The 13,549-nt window shown below is 32.3% G+C and overlaps 1 protein-coding gene across 1 annotated transcript; it reads right to left on the reverse strand.

The window, feature by feature from the left end:
* Positions 1 to 2,436: 2,436 nt before the first annotated feature.
* LOC128181095 (solute carrier family 23 member 2-like) lies at positions 2,437 to 13,381 on the reverse strand. Its single transcript, XM_052849366.1, has 11 exons — positions 12,786 to 13,381; positions 12,458 to 12,615; positions 12,266 to 12,369; positions 7,729 to 7,811; positions 7,307 to 7,488; positions 7,077 to 7,197; positions 5,351 to 5,495; positions 4,710 to 4,963; positions 3,819 to 4,092; positions 3,228 to 3,323; positions 2,437 to 2,906 (listed from the first exon to the last, which is right to left on the reverse strand). The coding sequence occupies exons 1-11, from the start codon at positions 12,993 to 12,995 to the stop codon at positions 2,734 to 2,736; spliced, it is 1,800 nt and encodes a 599-aa protein (XP_052705326.1). The 5' UTR covers positions 12,996 to 13,381; the 3' UTR covers positions 2,437 to 2,733.
* Between the last annotated feature and the right edge of the window lie 168 nt (positions 13,382 to 13,549).

Genomic DNA, 13,549 nt, shown 5'->3' on the forward strand with positions numbered 1-13,549 from the left:
TACTAAGGTACTATCAAATACTATTATTTAACTAGAAGAACTATAAATTTCCATAAACTGGTCATCTTAGGCGAGTGTGGTCTGAAATATACACAAATAAGTAAAAATGTATATAGCGACCTTGAGATTATGTCTTGTTTACTTGTGTAAATTTATAGTTTCGAAATTGTTTACTAGATCGGACCAAAAATTACTTTGGAATTCCCTTTGAGGAATTACCAATACAATTAAATAGAATTTCTTATTACGTTAACACTTAAAGATATTAGATGGTTGAATAACTTATTATAATTGCTTAGTTTAGTCAACCATGTTTGTCATCGATTTTTGTTGGATAGGTTTCAAAATTCAATCAAAACTACTGTAAACATATTTTGTTGAAAGAAGAAATTGGTTTATATATAAATTCAAGGACCCGTAAAGGAATTGATTCTGCAAGTTCAAGGCTAAAAGTATTAAAATTTGTAGGTATCGCTGACGTAGAATCCGAATTTTTAAAACACTGTCAGGTTAATATGCAGTATTTCATATCGAAATTAATATTACACGACATGTGTTAGGATGAGTGGAAACTGTCCATGGCCGCTAAATTTCGCTTTATCCTTTTGCCAAATGCGTTTCTGTGTATAAGGCCACTCTCTGTTTAAAAATTCATTTTTTTTTAAAAAAACTAATCAACCCAAATTTTTAGAAAAAAAATGTTTCTGGTGTCAAGTGAAATTGAATTTATTCAAATCACGATATCCACTAGAAAATTCAGCGTATAACAAATGAGATTTGAACAAGTTTTTAAAGAGTGATTTACATTTATTTGGATATGTTGTCAATCTCGTTGGGTGTTAGATGCGTGTGGGTGATGGTATTACTAATACATCATTAGATTTTTTTTTACAAAAATGTTTCTTTATTAAATTTTATTTATTTATTTATTTATTTTGACATAACGATCCAATTATTGATGGAAAAGTCTTGAAAAACAATTAATAAATAATGGCCTATGGGAAAAGATTGAGGCGGGTGCACACAGCTTTCTTTGTGATTTCACAGTCACGAAAACTTTAATAACATTGCCTTATTACCTTCATCCATTGAAAACGTTTGAAAAAAGTCGCCATTTAACGCCTTATCTGACATTGTTTGTCTCATAATGCATTCAATTTGAAGTTTTTTATACAGTATTTCAAAATTAAGACTAGAATCTTTGAAATTAATTTATTCTTTGATTTTACCGAATGAACTTGTGTTCTAACTGCCCCAAGATATCTGAATAAAATTCCTGATGTGATAAGGCCAGAAATTGCACTTCTTCATTGCTAGTATTTGAGAATCGTTGTCTTTTTAAGTCGATACTACTTCGTTATATGGAGATAGATATTAATATTACTCATTATATATTAATATGCAGCAGCTTAATCATAATTTGCTAACAATTTTTGATCATATGCTTTGGCCATATACGATGATCTTATATCTATTCATTACAAATGCTAGACTTTGCATCACATGTTGAAACTTTCACATTGTATTTTGATGTTTTGTCTTTGTATACCAATCCTTTTTTCATTATTATGATAATTACTTTTAAAGTTGATACTTATTTATTATATTATGTTACCTTTAAAAATAAATGCTTATTATTCTTCTTCATTGTAGGTTGAAATTGTTACGCTATGAATATTGAGATTTGTTTTAAAATTTATAATATTTTTGTGTTATTTCGTGAAAAACGTTGCCTATTCAAACATATAGAAAAAAATCATGTTGTATATATTATAAAAAAAAATAATCATATACCGATTTTAAACAAGAGTATAAGGAACACTATGCAAAGAAAATCACACTCTAAAAACAACTTCCAAAATCGCCTAGTGGATGATCACACGAAATAGTGAAAAAGATTAAAAAAATTAGAAAGTTAATACGAAGGCTACATAGAGTGAAACACACAAGTTTCAGACAAATTGGAAACAACTTGAAGAGGAAAATTAGATAACTTATGTTAGAATAAGAAAGCTACATTTTGTAGAGGGTCAGAGCAAAAGGGATCACCTAACTATCTGTATTTAAGATGGGGAAAAAAATAATGAAGAAAATAAATGTAAGACAATTAAATCTACTCAAGCTTTCAAAAGTACGAGGAAATAAATATAGACTAAAACGAAGACAGAAAAAAGTAATAAAACATCACTATCATAAATTTGGGAAGGTGAAAAATTTAAACCGACAAGTTTTTATAGATCACGTGGAAAACTGCATGAAAGTAATGACGATCCAAATGCAAGGAATTCAATTTTTATAAGTGTGGAATTTAGAAAGATGCTAAAAAGATTAAAATTACATTGATGACATCTGGCACATAAACAGTAAGGACAGGATGGAAAAATTGAAAAACATTTTGATATTTCATAAACAGAGAAGAATTTATTCAGAAATGAACAACAAACAATTGTATGAAAGAATGGCGCTTTTTTTTCATACTATAATTTGAATTTTTAGTCAATGATACTTTGAAAATGACAGATATACTTTTTAAACAACACAAATGAATTATGAAATCACAAACGAAGTAACAACATGTTAATAGAATTTTAAAATCGCTTATTATTACAAATGATCAGTGTAAACCAGGAAATACACGTAGAAAAAGTTATATTGTTTAATTACAGTTACTATGCCTAGTTACATGTAACGTGTATGACTAGTTAAGGCCATCCGTTATGTTTGATAGAATACCTAATCACGCAATGGAGGAATAAATGGTAAACGCCGGAACAATTTGGACTCTTTCAAAAATCGCGGGAGAGGGATATCATAAATCGTGACGTCACCATCGAATTCTTCCATATCGTATGCTTTTTCGTCGATCATTTTCTGCCATGCCTCAATTCCTCTTTCTTTCAAAGTACCTAAAACAGACAAATATATTCAAAACATTGTTTCATGTCCAATAACCAAATAGCGATAAAAGCAGAGGTGTAAACATCGAACAATACATGGATATTACTTTCATTTGCGGAACAGTAATAAAAACTGAAATAACCATTCATTTCATTTGATTTAAAAATGATTTATCATAATACCAAATGCTACTGAAATGAGGTTCAATGTATTCAGAAACTATGGTTTAAGGTACATGCGGGATAATGATAATAGAAGAAAATTATAATTTAAAAAAAGGACATCTAATTTTGCTTATAGAGATAACGAAGTAGCAAAAATTACCATACCTCTAACTGTGTTGTCCAGAAAGCAGGCCAAAACTCCCCCACACAAGTTGGGATTGATCAATAGCAATTTGATCATACCATCAGTGGTTGCTGATCCTACAATTAATTGAAATCAATGCTCAATGATCATTATTAACATGCATCACAGAAATGCATTACGTATTTTCGAAACATACATATTGTAGCCAAACTCTCAAGATTGACACAAAGTCCAAGGTCTCCTGGCCCCTGGGCCATAAAAGTTAGACGAGGTCACTTTTGATTTCAGTCTTACTTTTAGAAAAGGAATATATAGTGAAAGAGTGAGACATAACAAAAGTGTGATCGTCTTACTTTTATGGCCCCGGGGCCAGAACCAGACAAGAACCAAGCACAGACATAGTCTTATTTTAAACATGCGATAACCTAACAATGCGATTTTTTAAATAAACCTACACCTTTTCTCAAAATGCACTACTGCTAGGGAGTATAATTAAGAAATCAATTACTAATCATAAGTTTAATAAAAGTATGATACATTTTTATAAAGGTCCATTTTCATTTTTTTTAATTTTTGATTATTGTTGTCTAATTACTATCAATAAATAAAACCTGTTTGAATAGCATCGGGATTGGTCTCCAGCCAATACGGAATCATGAGACCAAACAAGATGGCGGTTCCCATGATGGCAAGGTTTCTAGATGAGCTAAGGGAAACAACTTGTAGATTTGACAGAACAACACCGATGAACATTCCATACATCACGAAAAGTACCCCACCGAGTACGGGATAAGGAATGGTAAGGAAAACTGCCGAGATCTTCCCAATGATACCGAATATAAAATATATCACACCCGTTGTTATAAAAACGTCTCTACTGGATACCTGCATGGAAAGATCATACAGATTTTTTTTTTCATTTTTTACTATAAAAAAAGTTTTGATTTTGATGATTGTTTCTGTAGGAAATTTCGTTTTTATTAACAGTTTGTTAATAAATATTAAAAAAAAAACTTATAGCGATTTTTGTTTATTCTTTTATACGCTTTTAATATACACATAAGCATTATCTGGTACATGTACATAGCGATCTACATAACGAAACTACTGTCCCTTCTACCCACTCGAAATGAATGAATGTTTTTCTATCATTTTCATTCATATCATTCATTCATTTATAAATGAAAAGTTAAATTTGTCAGAACGTTCATCATATTAAAATGATATGTTGAAAACGAAATAATACCAATTTTTAAAATTGTAATTGGATACACATTTTAACAAATCTTTCGTTAATACACTCAATGAAAGTTCTATAAAAAGTCTATTAAATAAATGCATGTTTATAAAGATTGTATATAACAGTCTTTTTGCGGGTCAATGTATTTACTCCTGTTAGCCTTAAGCACAAAGTGACTTGTACGAAAAGAGTGGCTGAAAAGAATTTTAAATTAATTCAATCTCAGACTTCATTTCACTTTCTAATAAAACTGTATTTTTACCTTTGTTACGCCAATTGCACCTACATTCCCTCCGTACGTTGTCGTAGCATGTCCACATCCAAAGAAACCCGCGATCAGACTACAGAACCCCTCAATGGCTATCCCTCGATTAACACTATGTGCTGGTGGGGGAGGAAGATTGCACATCTTTGCGCATGCATAGTAGTCCCCAATAGAATCAAGTATAGAGGTAACAGTTCCTATCAAAAATCCCACAAATACGCTCGTGCTGAACGAAATAGGACCAAACTGACCTAAACAAATCCCATAGAAAAAATATCCATAGAAGAAGTTAATGATATGGTGCATGGTGAGATCATCGGTACATGATCTTGAAAACATGTCTATGTTTAAACACATTTTTCTCATACTTAGATAAAAAAAATCCTATAAAGTTTTAAGTAAAGTTTGACTTAATGTCACATGATTGTTGTCCATTTCTGACACTTTCAGCAAAGAAGTTTGAAAATTGTTCATACTAATCTGATAAGACATCAATTTATAAAATCATATCTTTATTCTTCTTTTAATTTCATGTTTAAAAAAAAACCACTCACACACATGAACACTTTTAGTTCAGGTCAGCTAAAATAATAGTGTAAGAATTAATTTACTATCAACAAACATTGCAACTAGCGTACCTGGATACGGTATTCGGAACCAATCAGCTTTTATAATGGCGTCCAAGCCAGTGTCTGTTCTCGCCAACTTGTCACCAGGACTAAACGCACCTGCTGCTGTCATTACACCACACACAAACCAACCAACTAGGATCCCAATAAGGATCTGAAAAAATAGCATACTCACATGGATATGTATTTAATTTTTCTGGTGATTTGAAACAAGTAATTCAAGAATTTTCGAAAGATATTTTATCTAACTGGCTAAACAATTACACTCTTGAATAAACATATTGAACCAAATGATCAAAGACATACTACTGAAGAAAATTGGTAAAAAGTTTATATAAAAAGGCCAACTGATGAATGACCTTATACATGTACATAGCCTGTGTTCATTTCAGCCAATACTCAAGGATAGAAGGCTAGCTTGAAATTATTGAGTAAAATTCCATTCAAATTTATTCTGAAACGACCAATTGCAATGACTAAAACGGTACCCCAAAAAATGAACTCTCTATATGATATAATGCCTTAATAAATCAAAGTATCGAAGCACTGACGGGAGTTGATTTTATCGATGTTTATTTATTTTAAATCAATGATATACCGGTATTATTTTGCATAACAAGTACAGGTAGTTTTTAATCTGTATTTGAATTACGCACATTTTTATAATGTGAATTTTCGGACTTTTCGACGCAAGAATGTTGAAAAGAAACCCTATGAATCATGTCAAGTAATATTTCAAGATAGAATCAATTCAACCAAACTATGTATCAGTGATAGAAATATTTCTGGAAAATTTATGGAACCTAGCAATATTGAACTCTACTCTCATTCAACCAAACGCTCGGCTATCGTCGTTAATCTCCGACAAGCAAGAAAGCCTCTCTGCTTGTCGGAGATTTACGTAGACAGCCGAGCGTCGAGTTGAACGAGACTATATTAAACTCTGGCGTAAGAATACATACGACTACAAACAATATCTTAAATGTTCATACCATTTAAAATCTGACTATTTTCAAGGTATTTGTTAATAAGTTTCCTTGAAAAACAACGCTTTAGCATACATTATATCGAATTTATCAATTATTTTCAAGAACTAAGTCATGTCAGCGGCGATGATTTGTGCTTTGGTCCAAACACTTTCACTTTCGGTTTGTCAGAGTAACTGCATAGGAGAGTTGATTAAAATCAACTCCCAAAAAGAAGTTTAATATTATCATTTCATTCAAGAGTAAATGGGACGGTATATGCTTCATAAATCCCGAACAGGTCTACAACACATTTTAAAAATAAATTTACACAACCCATTTATATAAATAAAGCGTGGGAAGGTATATAATTTTTAACATAAAATTCTAATTAGTTTTCTGCACCATTTATTGCAGAGGGTGAAAAATTCTGACCTCACAAATTTTGTTTAGTTTTCCGCACTATTTATTGCAAAAAGTGAGAAATTCTGTCCTCGCAAATTTTGTAGCAAACCAACAGAATTGAAATTTAGGGTTGTTTGCTCATTTAATACTAGGTTTCAGATGCATTTCATATCATTTGTACTGTATTGTGTACATCTAACACCATACATGTAGTCTTAACTGCAGAAAAAGCCCTTAGAAGTAGCTTGACTGACTAGTTCGGAAAATCAAATAAAACAACTATGTACTTGGACGAACAACGTACTTGAAATTTATCTTGTAATTTAAACTATTTTTCATAGGTCAATATGAAAAAGAAAACTAACCGAATACACTTGATGTAATGGAAACCACATGATATGAAAACCTTTCTTTCTCGTCCACATCGGAATAGGGGTGTTGCGATGGCTTAGATAGAGCGACAGTATCAGGGACACGGCTGCTACCCTTCAAAGATATCTTAAATGTAAGTAACCTCTATGATAAATTAAGCACAATTTACTGTTAACTGATGAAATGAATTACAAGGACTTCAAATTTGTTACTTTTTACTTACATGAATGAAATTCCCCAGTTAACGGAAGCAAATTTAACGCATGCTCTTACGAGAAAAACGCAGCTCAGGAATAGAGTTGGAACGATTGTGATTGGTCCAATGAATTTCAAAAGGAGGCTGACTAATCCTGTGGCTCCAATCAAAAACTGAAATGTCCCTGCAGCCACCAAACTTCCTTGGAGCTGCGAATGGATATAAGTGATATAGAGGAATATCAAGAATCTAATTTTTCTTTAGTTCTAAATCTTATTCTAATGGCAGAAAGAATAATTCTAACACTGTGAACATCATCGAAAAATAATTAACAAACTTCGATATAAGATAAGTTCATTGTTTCATAAGTTTTATGTATCAGCCAATTCATCAGTCACCGTGTTATGTTTGTAATAAAATATATCAACATTACATTGATAACTACTCACTTCTTGGATGTTGCTCAGAATAAACTCTCTCTGGTTTACAATTAAAATTCCGGACGAATTAGTAAAAGTTGTTTGGTTTGTATCTACAAACAATAATAAATTGAGAGGGAAAAGTAAGAAGGTAAAAAGTAAGAAATTCAAAAATCTTCTCCTCTACTCCCACGCATGTTGGGAAAAACTGAATGCATGATAATAATGCCAATGAAGCCCTCTCCCAAAATTGTTAAATTCATGGCCATATATTAACATGTATTAAATCTTCGAAAATGTTCTTCTCCACTCCCACATATATTTGAGAAAAATTAAATGCATAATTCGGATGTCCACGAAATCATCCACCTAAATTGTGAAATTCACGGTCCCTGAAATAGGGGTTCAGGCCCTAGGGCGGGGCCAATATTACCATATCGTAAAGTACTTTAGATCTTTTAAAAAAAATGTTCTTCTTTATTCCCATATAATGGCATATATATTTGAGAAAAACTAAATACAAGGTTACGATGTCCATGAAATCTTCTACCTAAATTGTGAAATTCATATTCCCCGAGTCAGGGGTTCAGGCCCTAGGGCGAGGCCAATATTGCCATATACATGTAGTAAGCCAATATTGCCACAAAGTAAAATACATTACAGTGGCATAGCTCCATTAAAGCAGTGTAAGCACGTGCTTACAATTTTTTTTCTTTCTGAATCTTGTGTTTTTTTCATTGTAAATCCCGACAACCTCAACACTGCGTTTGTGCCGCAACTTTTCCTGTAGTATTCTGAAATTGTTTTTTTTTTATACATTTAGTAATACACTTATCGAAATATTAATATTGCCTATGTTGCAAGTTCAAAATTTAAATCTCGACGCTACGAATTTACAAATACGGCCATCATTGCAATCGCTTCATTCTGTATTAAAATGAAAAAAAGCAACGCTGCTTTTTCGGAGGACAGGTTGGGTAGAGGGGAAGGTACATTTAAGTTGATACTACTAAAAGAATCAAAACATGGTAACCGTTGTGACAACTTTTTTTCCCTAATTAGAAATATGCCAGGTATAAAATTGCATAAAAAATGTTGCATCTATAATAAAAAATCTTGTCAAACGTCCCACTTTCACATGTTGTCAGGCGTGGTTGCCTCGTATAAAAAAAATTCTCTGAGTTTGTTACTAAGTATTTAGATTTCTTTTCTCGATTCTTTTGTATCTGTTGATTTGTGGGGTTTTTTATTTTCAACTTCTTTGATTTTTTTGTTTGAAGTTATTCGATGTAATGTAGACAAAGAGAAGAAAAAGAAACTATGAAAAGTATTAAACTATCACTGCCGACCTAGTTATACCCCACGCAACAAGTTGTGAGAGGTGTAATGTTTTTGACCGGTCCGTCCGTCAGTCAGTCCTGTTTTTTGTAAGCAAAACTCCTTTTAAACCACAGCTCGGAACTCTGTAAAACTTGTTATGTGTTTAGGACACAACGTGCAGAGGTGGATATGACCAGAAATTCCATTATTTTTTACACAAATTTTGGCACTTTTAAACGTTTAAACTGTTGTTAATAAATATGCATTCTTGCAGAAAGTTTTGATGTGATGATTTTTGGGGGTTAAGCTCATTTTAAAATCAAATTATTTACGTATATATATCAAATACATATCCTGTCTTTGATTGTGTGTAGCATTGTCATGCAATGTAAGGGTGTGGGATAGATGATCGAGCTGGCTACTAGTAACCTTTTCTTCATTGAAAAATGTGTCTGCATGGGAACTGTGCCATTCCAGACCCCCTGATTACAAATATTTTGACCCTAGCTACGCCACTGCATTAAAAAAATATTCTTCTCTATTCCCATACATATATATTTGAGAAAAACTAAATACAAAGTTATGATGTCCATGAAATTTTCTACCTAAATTGTGTAATTCACATTTCCCGAGTCAGGGTTTTCAGGCCCTAGGGTGGGAGAAAAAGTCCTGCATTTTTATTACGTTCATAATGCCTGATGTTCAACTGTAAAATTCATGGTCACCTGGCCATGATGTAGAAGTTGAGGTTTTTTATTGGGAGGGAACATTTTACTTTTACTTAGGGTAATCATACTATTTTAACTACATCTTGAAAACTACACCAAAAATTGTTACTTGGCAATATTAAATTAATTTTGTTTTCTAATTTAGGAAATCTACATTAATATCCTGTGCATTGTATACTTGTAGAAAAAGGCTGTATGGATTTATGTATGTATGCGTTTTGTGCATTATGAATATTATAAAAATCTGACGATTAAAGGCCTACAGGTATCTTTTTACCAAAAGTTTACAATGTTTGGCCCCTGGCGCTAATTAAGGTATAGATAATCTGAGATACCATTGACTCATGTAACCCCCGTTTCACCATCAATTATTGACTTTATATCCGGGAGACTTGATTATTATAAGTTATACATACAACGTTTTGTGATAAATTAGAGCTTCCAAATATTTCGTGAACTAAGTCCTCTTTCTTCCTAGATCTTAGTTTTGAAAAATACTTTAAACATCTACCACTCCTGAGTTGTATTAATTTTTAGACGGGGTCACGTGACCCCGTCTATTGGTTTACTGTCAGCCGATGTCTCAAACCGGAAGGCACGCGTAGAACACATGAATTGAGTCTATGCGTAAGGAAATAGTGCAGAAAGTTTTCATGCATTTCAGTAAATATGTATCATAAAAACAAGCATTAAATCTTTTTAAGTCCTCTGTGTATAAACAAAATTCTATTTAGAAAATAAACAAATAGTTTTATTGATCAAAATATTCTTGCTCGGGTTCAAATGTGGAATGAGTTACGTAACTGAATGCACAGCGCCTTTGACGATTCAGTTGGTGTACGAGCTCATTAATCAATAGAAGAGGTAGATGGTGGAATCGAAATTAAAGTTCCCAAACGCAATGTGCCATTTTTGAAAAGTTGTTAATTTTATTTTGACAATCTTTCACCTGAATACTACCAAACTTCATGCGCAAACCGAAGTTAAAATCGGGACGTGTTATACACAGATGTTTTACAAATTAAATAGGTGTTTCATTGGCTTCCAGTCTACTTGCGTTATGACTTCTGTTCGTCTCTAAAAGAATTTTGTACAGAGAAAATAAAAACAAGTCTGAATTTGCCTTCCCGTTCGTTGGCTCTTTATTTGATTAAACTGAATTTTAATTTTAAACAATGCATTGTAAGCAAAATCTAGAATAGTTTATACATTTTGGAAGACTTATACATCATAAAATATATACCATCTTATCGATTGAAGAACCAAGTTAAATGTTAATGTTCATGTTTTCCGGCTTAGTTGGAATCAGGCTTTGGGTGAATTACATTGTAAAATAATGCATTACATTACCATTCCTTCATGAATTAGGGCATTAAATTACCATTACCTTTACTTAATTTTCTTGAAGTAATGCATTACATTACCATTACATGAGTAAAGTAATGCATTACCATTACTTTGTGAAAAGTCAATAAGTTTTAAAAAAGTAATTTTAAAACTAAACAAAGAGTTTTTGTAAATATTTCATGAATAAAACATGCTTAAAATATTTACAGGTTCATGTTCACTATCAGGTTCAAATTTAATAACTTATACAAGATTGGTGTTGCACTTGTAGTTCTCAAAGTAAGGTTGGTCCCGTAACATTTACACGCTAATGGCGGAGTTGACAATCTCTGTTATTTATGTATCTGATTTTCGGAGTATGATTTTTAATGAAAGGAACGGTTGTATCGTAATTTGTGTAAGTGATGCACGAGTTTACACAAAAAGTAGTAAGTGGCGAACGGGTTTACTTTTACCTATTAATTTTGCATGAATCGCAAATGAAGAAAATCGTGTCAGATAAATCGGTCTTAAAAATCAAAATGGCGACCGTGACAAATCTTTTTATTGTCAAAGTTCTTGGAATCTTATTGTAAATAAAAATTTCTAACGTTGGGTGCCTGTGTTTGTTATCGGTATACAAATGTTCACTTTGTTTGTTAATTCAGCAGTTTTAAAGTTTTCGGGGTTTTCATAAAACTTTTATTACGGATACCGTCCGACTTGTGGATTTTCCCTTGGATCAAAAAATTGAATAAATCTAATGATTAAAATTATCTACTTTGATATAGTTCTTTGATTTTCCCGGTTAATAGTAATTTTTAAAAATTTTCCTTGGGGTCTTATTTTACATAATATACCGTTGTGTCAATTTTCTACAATTATGAAGGCCGGGATTGAGTAAAATTTAGACAAAGTATCAGACAATTGCAAAAAAAGCCGAACTAACATAGATTGTAACAACTAATTCAAACTCATACATTTTGGAAGCATATTCGAGGAAATCCAGGACGATTACAAATTCAAACTTTCAAGACCCCGTCTTTCAGTACTCTCAGTACTTTGATTATTTTTACTATGTCAGTTTCTTTTTTTTGCAAAAGACATACGTCTTTTGGCACATATAACAATGAACAATACAAAAATATACTAGGCAAAAAATGTTATTAAATCATGTACGTGTTTGTTTATACCTGTGTCAGAAGTCTGTATAAGATTACACCTTGATTTATTCAAAGCCTGCATTGCAAGCAATGGAACCAAAAAATCGCTAGCTGCTCCTTGAAACAGAGGTAGTCTGTAAAATATAATAAAACCCGCTTTGCAATAGGAGGGATATACAAGTGGATAAAAAAGCCAATATACTGAAGTATCGAAATAATTACCTGGAGCCGATTAAACTCATCATTATTGTACAGATACCAGACATCAGCAAAGAGGAACTAAGAAGAGTCGACTTAATGTCGTCATCTAGATTTGCACATGTGACGTCAGAGACTAATAAAGAGACGGCCATCACACCGGAAATTGAGATCAGAGTGTGCTAAAAACGAATTTTTGGTTTATATTGCACAGGTCGGAAGATGGTGTGTTTCAATAAGTTAACGAAATAAATCATTATACATCATTTTTGTTAAGAATAACCCATTTAATATTATAGAAAAAATTTCAGTCATTTCTTTGCAAAAATTATCCAACAAAATTTGTTTTTACCTGAAACCCAAAGAAAATGGTCAAATAAATTGGTGGATGATCCCCGGCCGAGTACAAGATATGTTGCTTTGGATCTGTTTCAACCTCAACAAGGAGATCTCCTTTCTCAGCATCTTCAACGCCATTTTCTATCTCAAACAAAGCTGCATGTTGAACGTTATTGTCTTTTTCACACTTTAATTTGTATCCATCGCCTTCAAAAGAGCCCATTTTGTTTCTTGAAGTTTCGAAAATATTTCACAAGCTTCTTTTTTCTTCAATGATATATTGAAATTAATTGGTATATATTTTATTCTTTAAAATTGGCCGGGTGTGGAATTTCAGTCAGTTGAATCAAATGTAGACCGAGACGTAATATAATCGGAGAGGAATTCCTTATACATTAAAATATGCCTTTATGAACTCCATATGACATCGGTTTACAAATTGCAGCGCAAGCTAAATGACAGACAACGCGGATGTGAGGATGGTCAACTTTTTCCGCCTTGCGCCGTCAATGTCCTTGCTGCCATATTGACACCGCAGCGGTGTTGCCTGTATTGTATGTGTTAATCAAACAGATTTTCAATTTTATAGTCGATTTCAGACAACAAGATGGCCACTATCGTCAAATGACATTCTTCACTGACCAATATTTGATGTGTTGTTGTCTATTCAAAAACATAATTTTAAAATATTTAATTCTCTCAACTTATTGCCACTTCCACTGATCTTTGGGAGAAAACGAGCCGATTTTGTGAGAGTAAATGAAACCTCAACATTTT

The sequence above is a fragment of the Crassostrea angulata genome, chromosome 4 (genome assembly GCF_025612915.1).
Source record: "Crassostrea angulata isolate pt1a10 chromosome 4, ASM2561291v2, whole genome shotgun sequence".
NCBI lineage: Eukaryota > Metazoa > Mollusca > Bivalvia > Ostreida > Ostreidae > Magallana > Magallana angulata.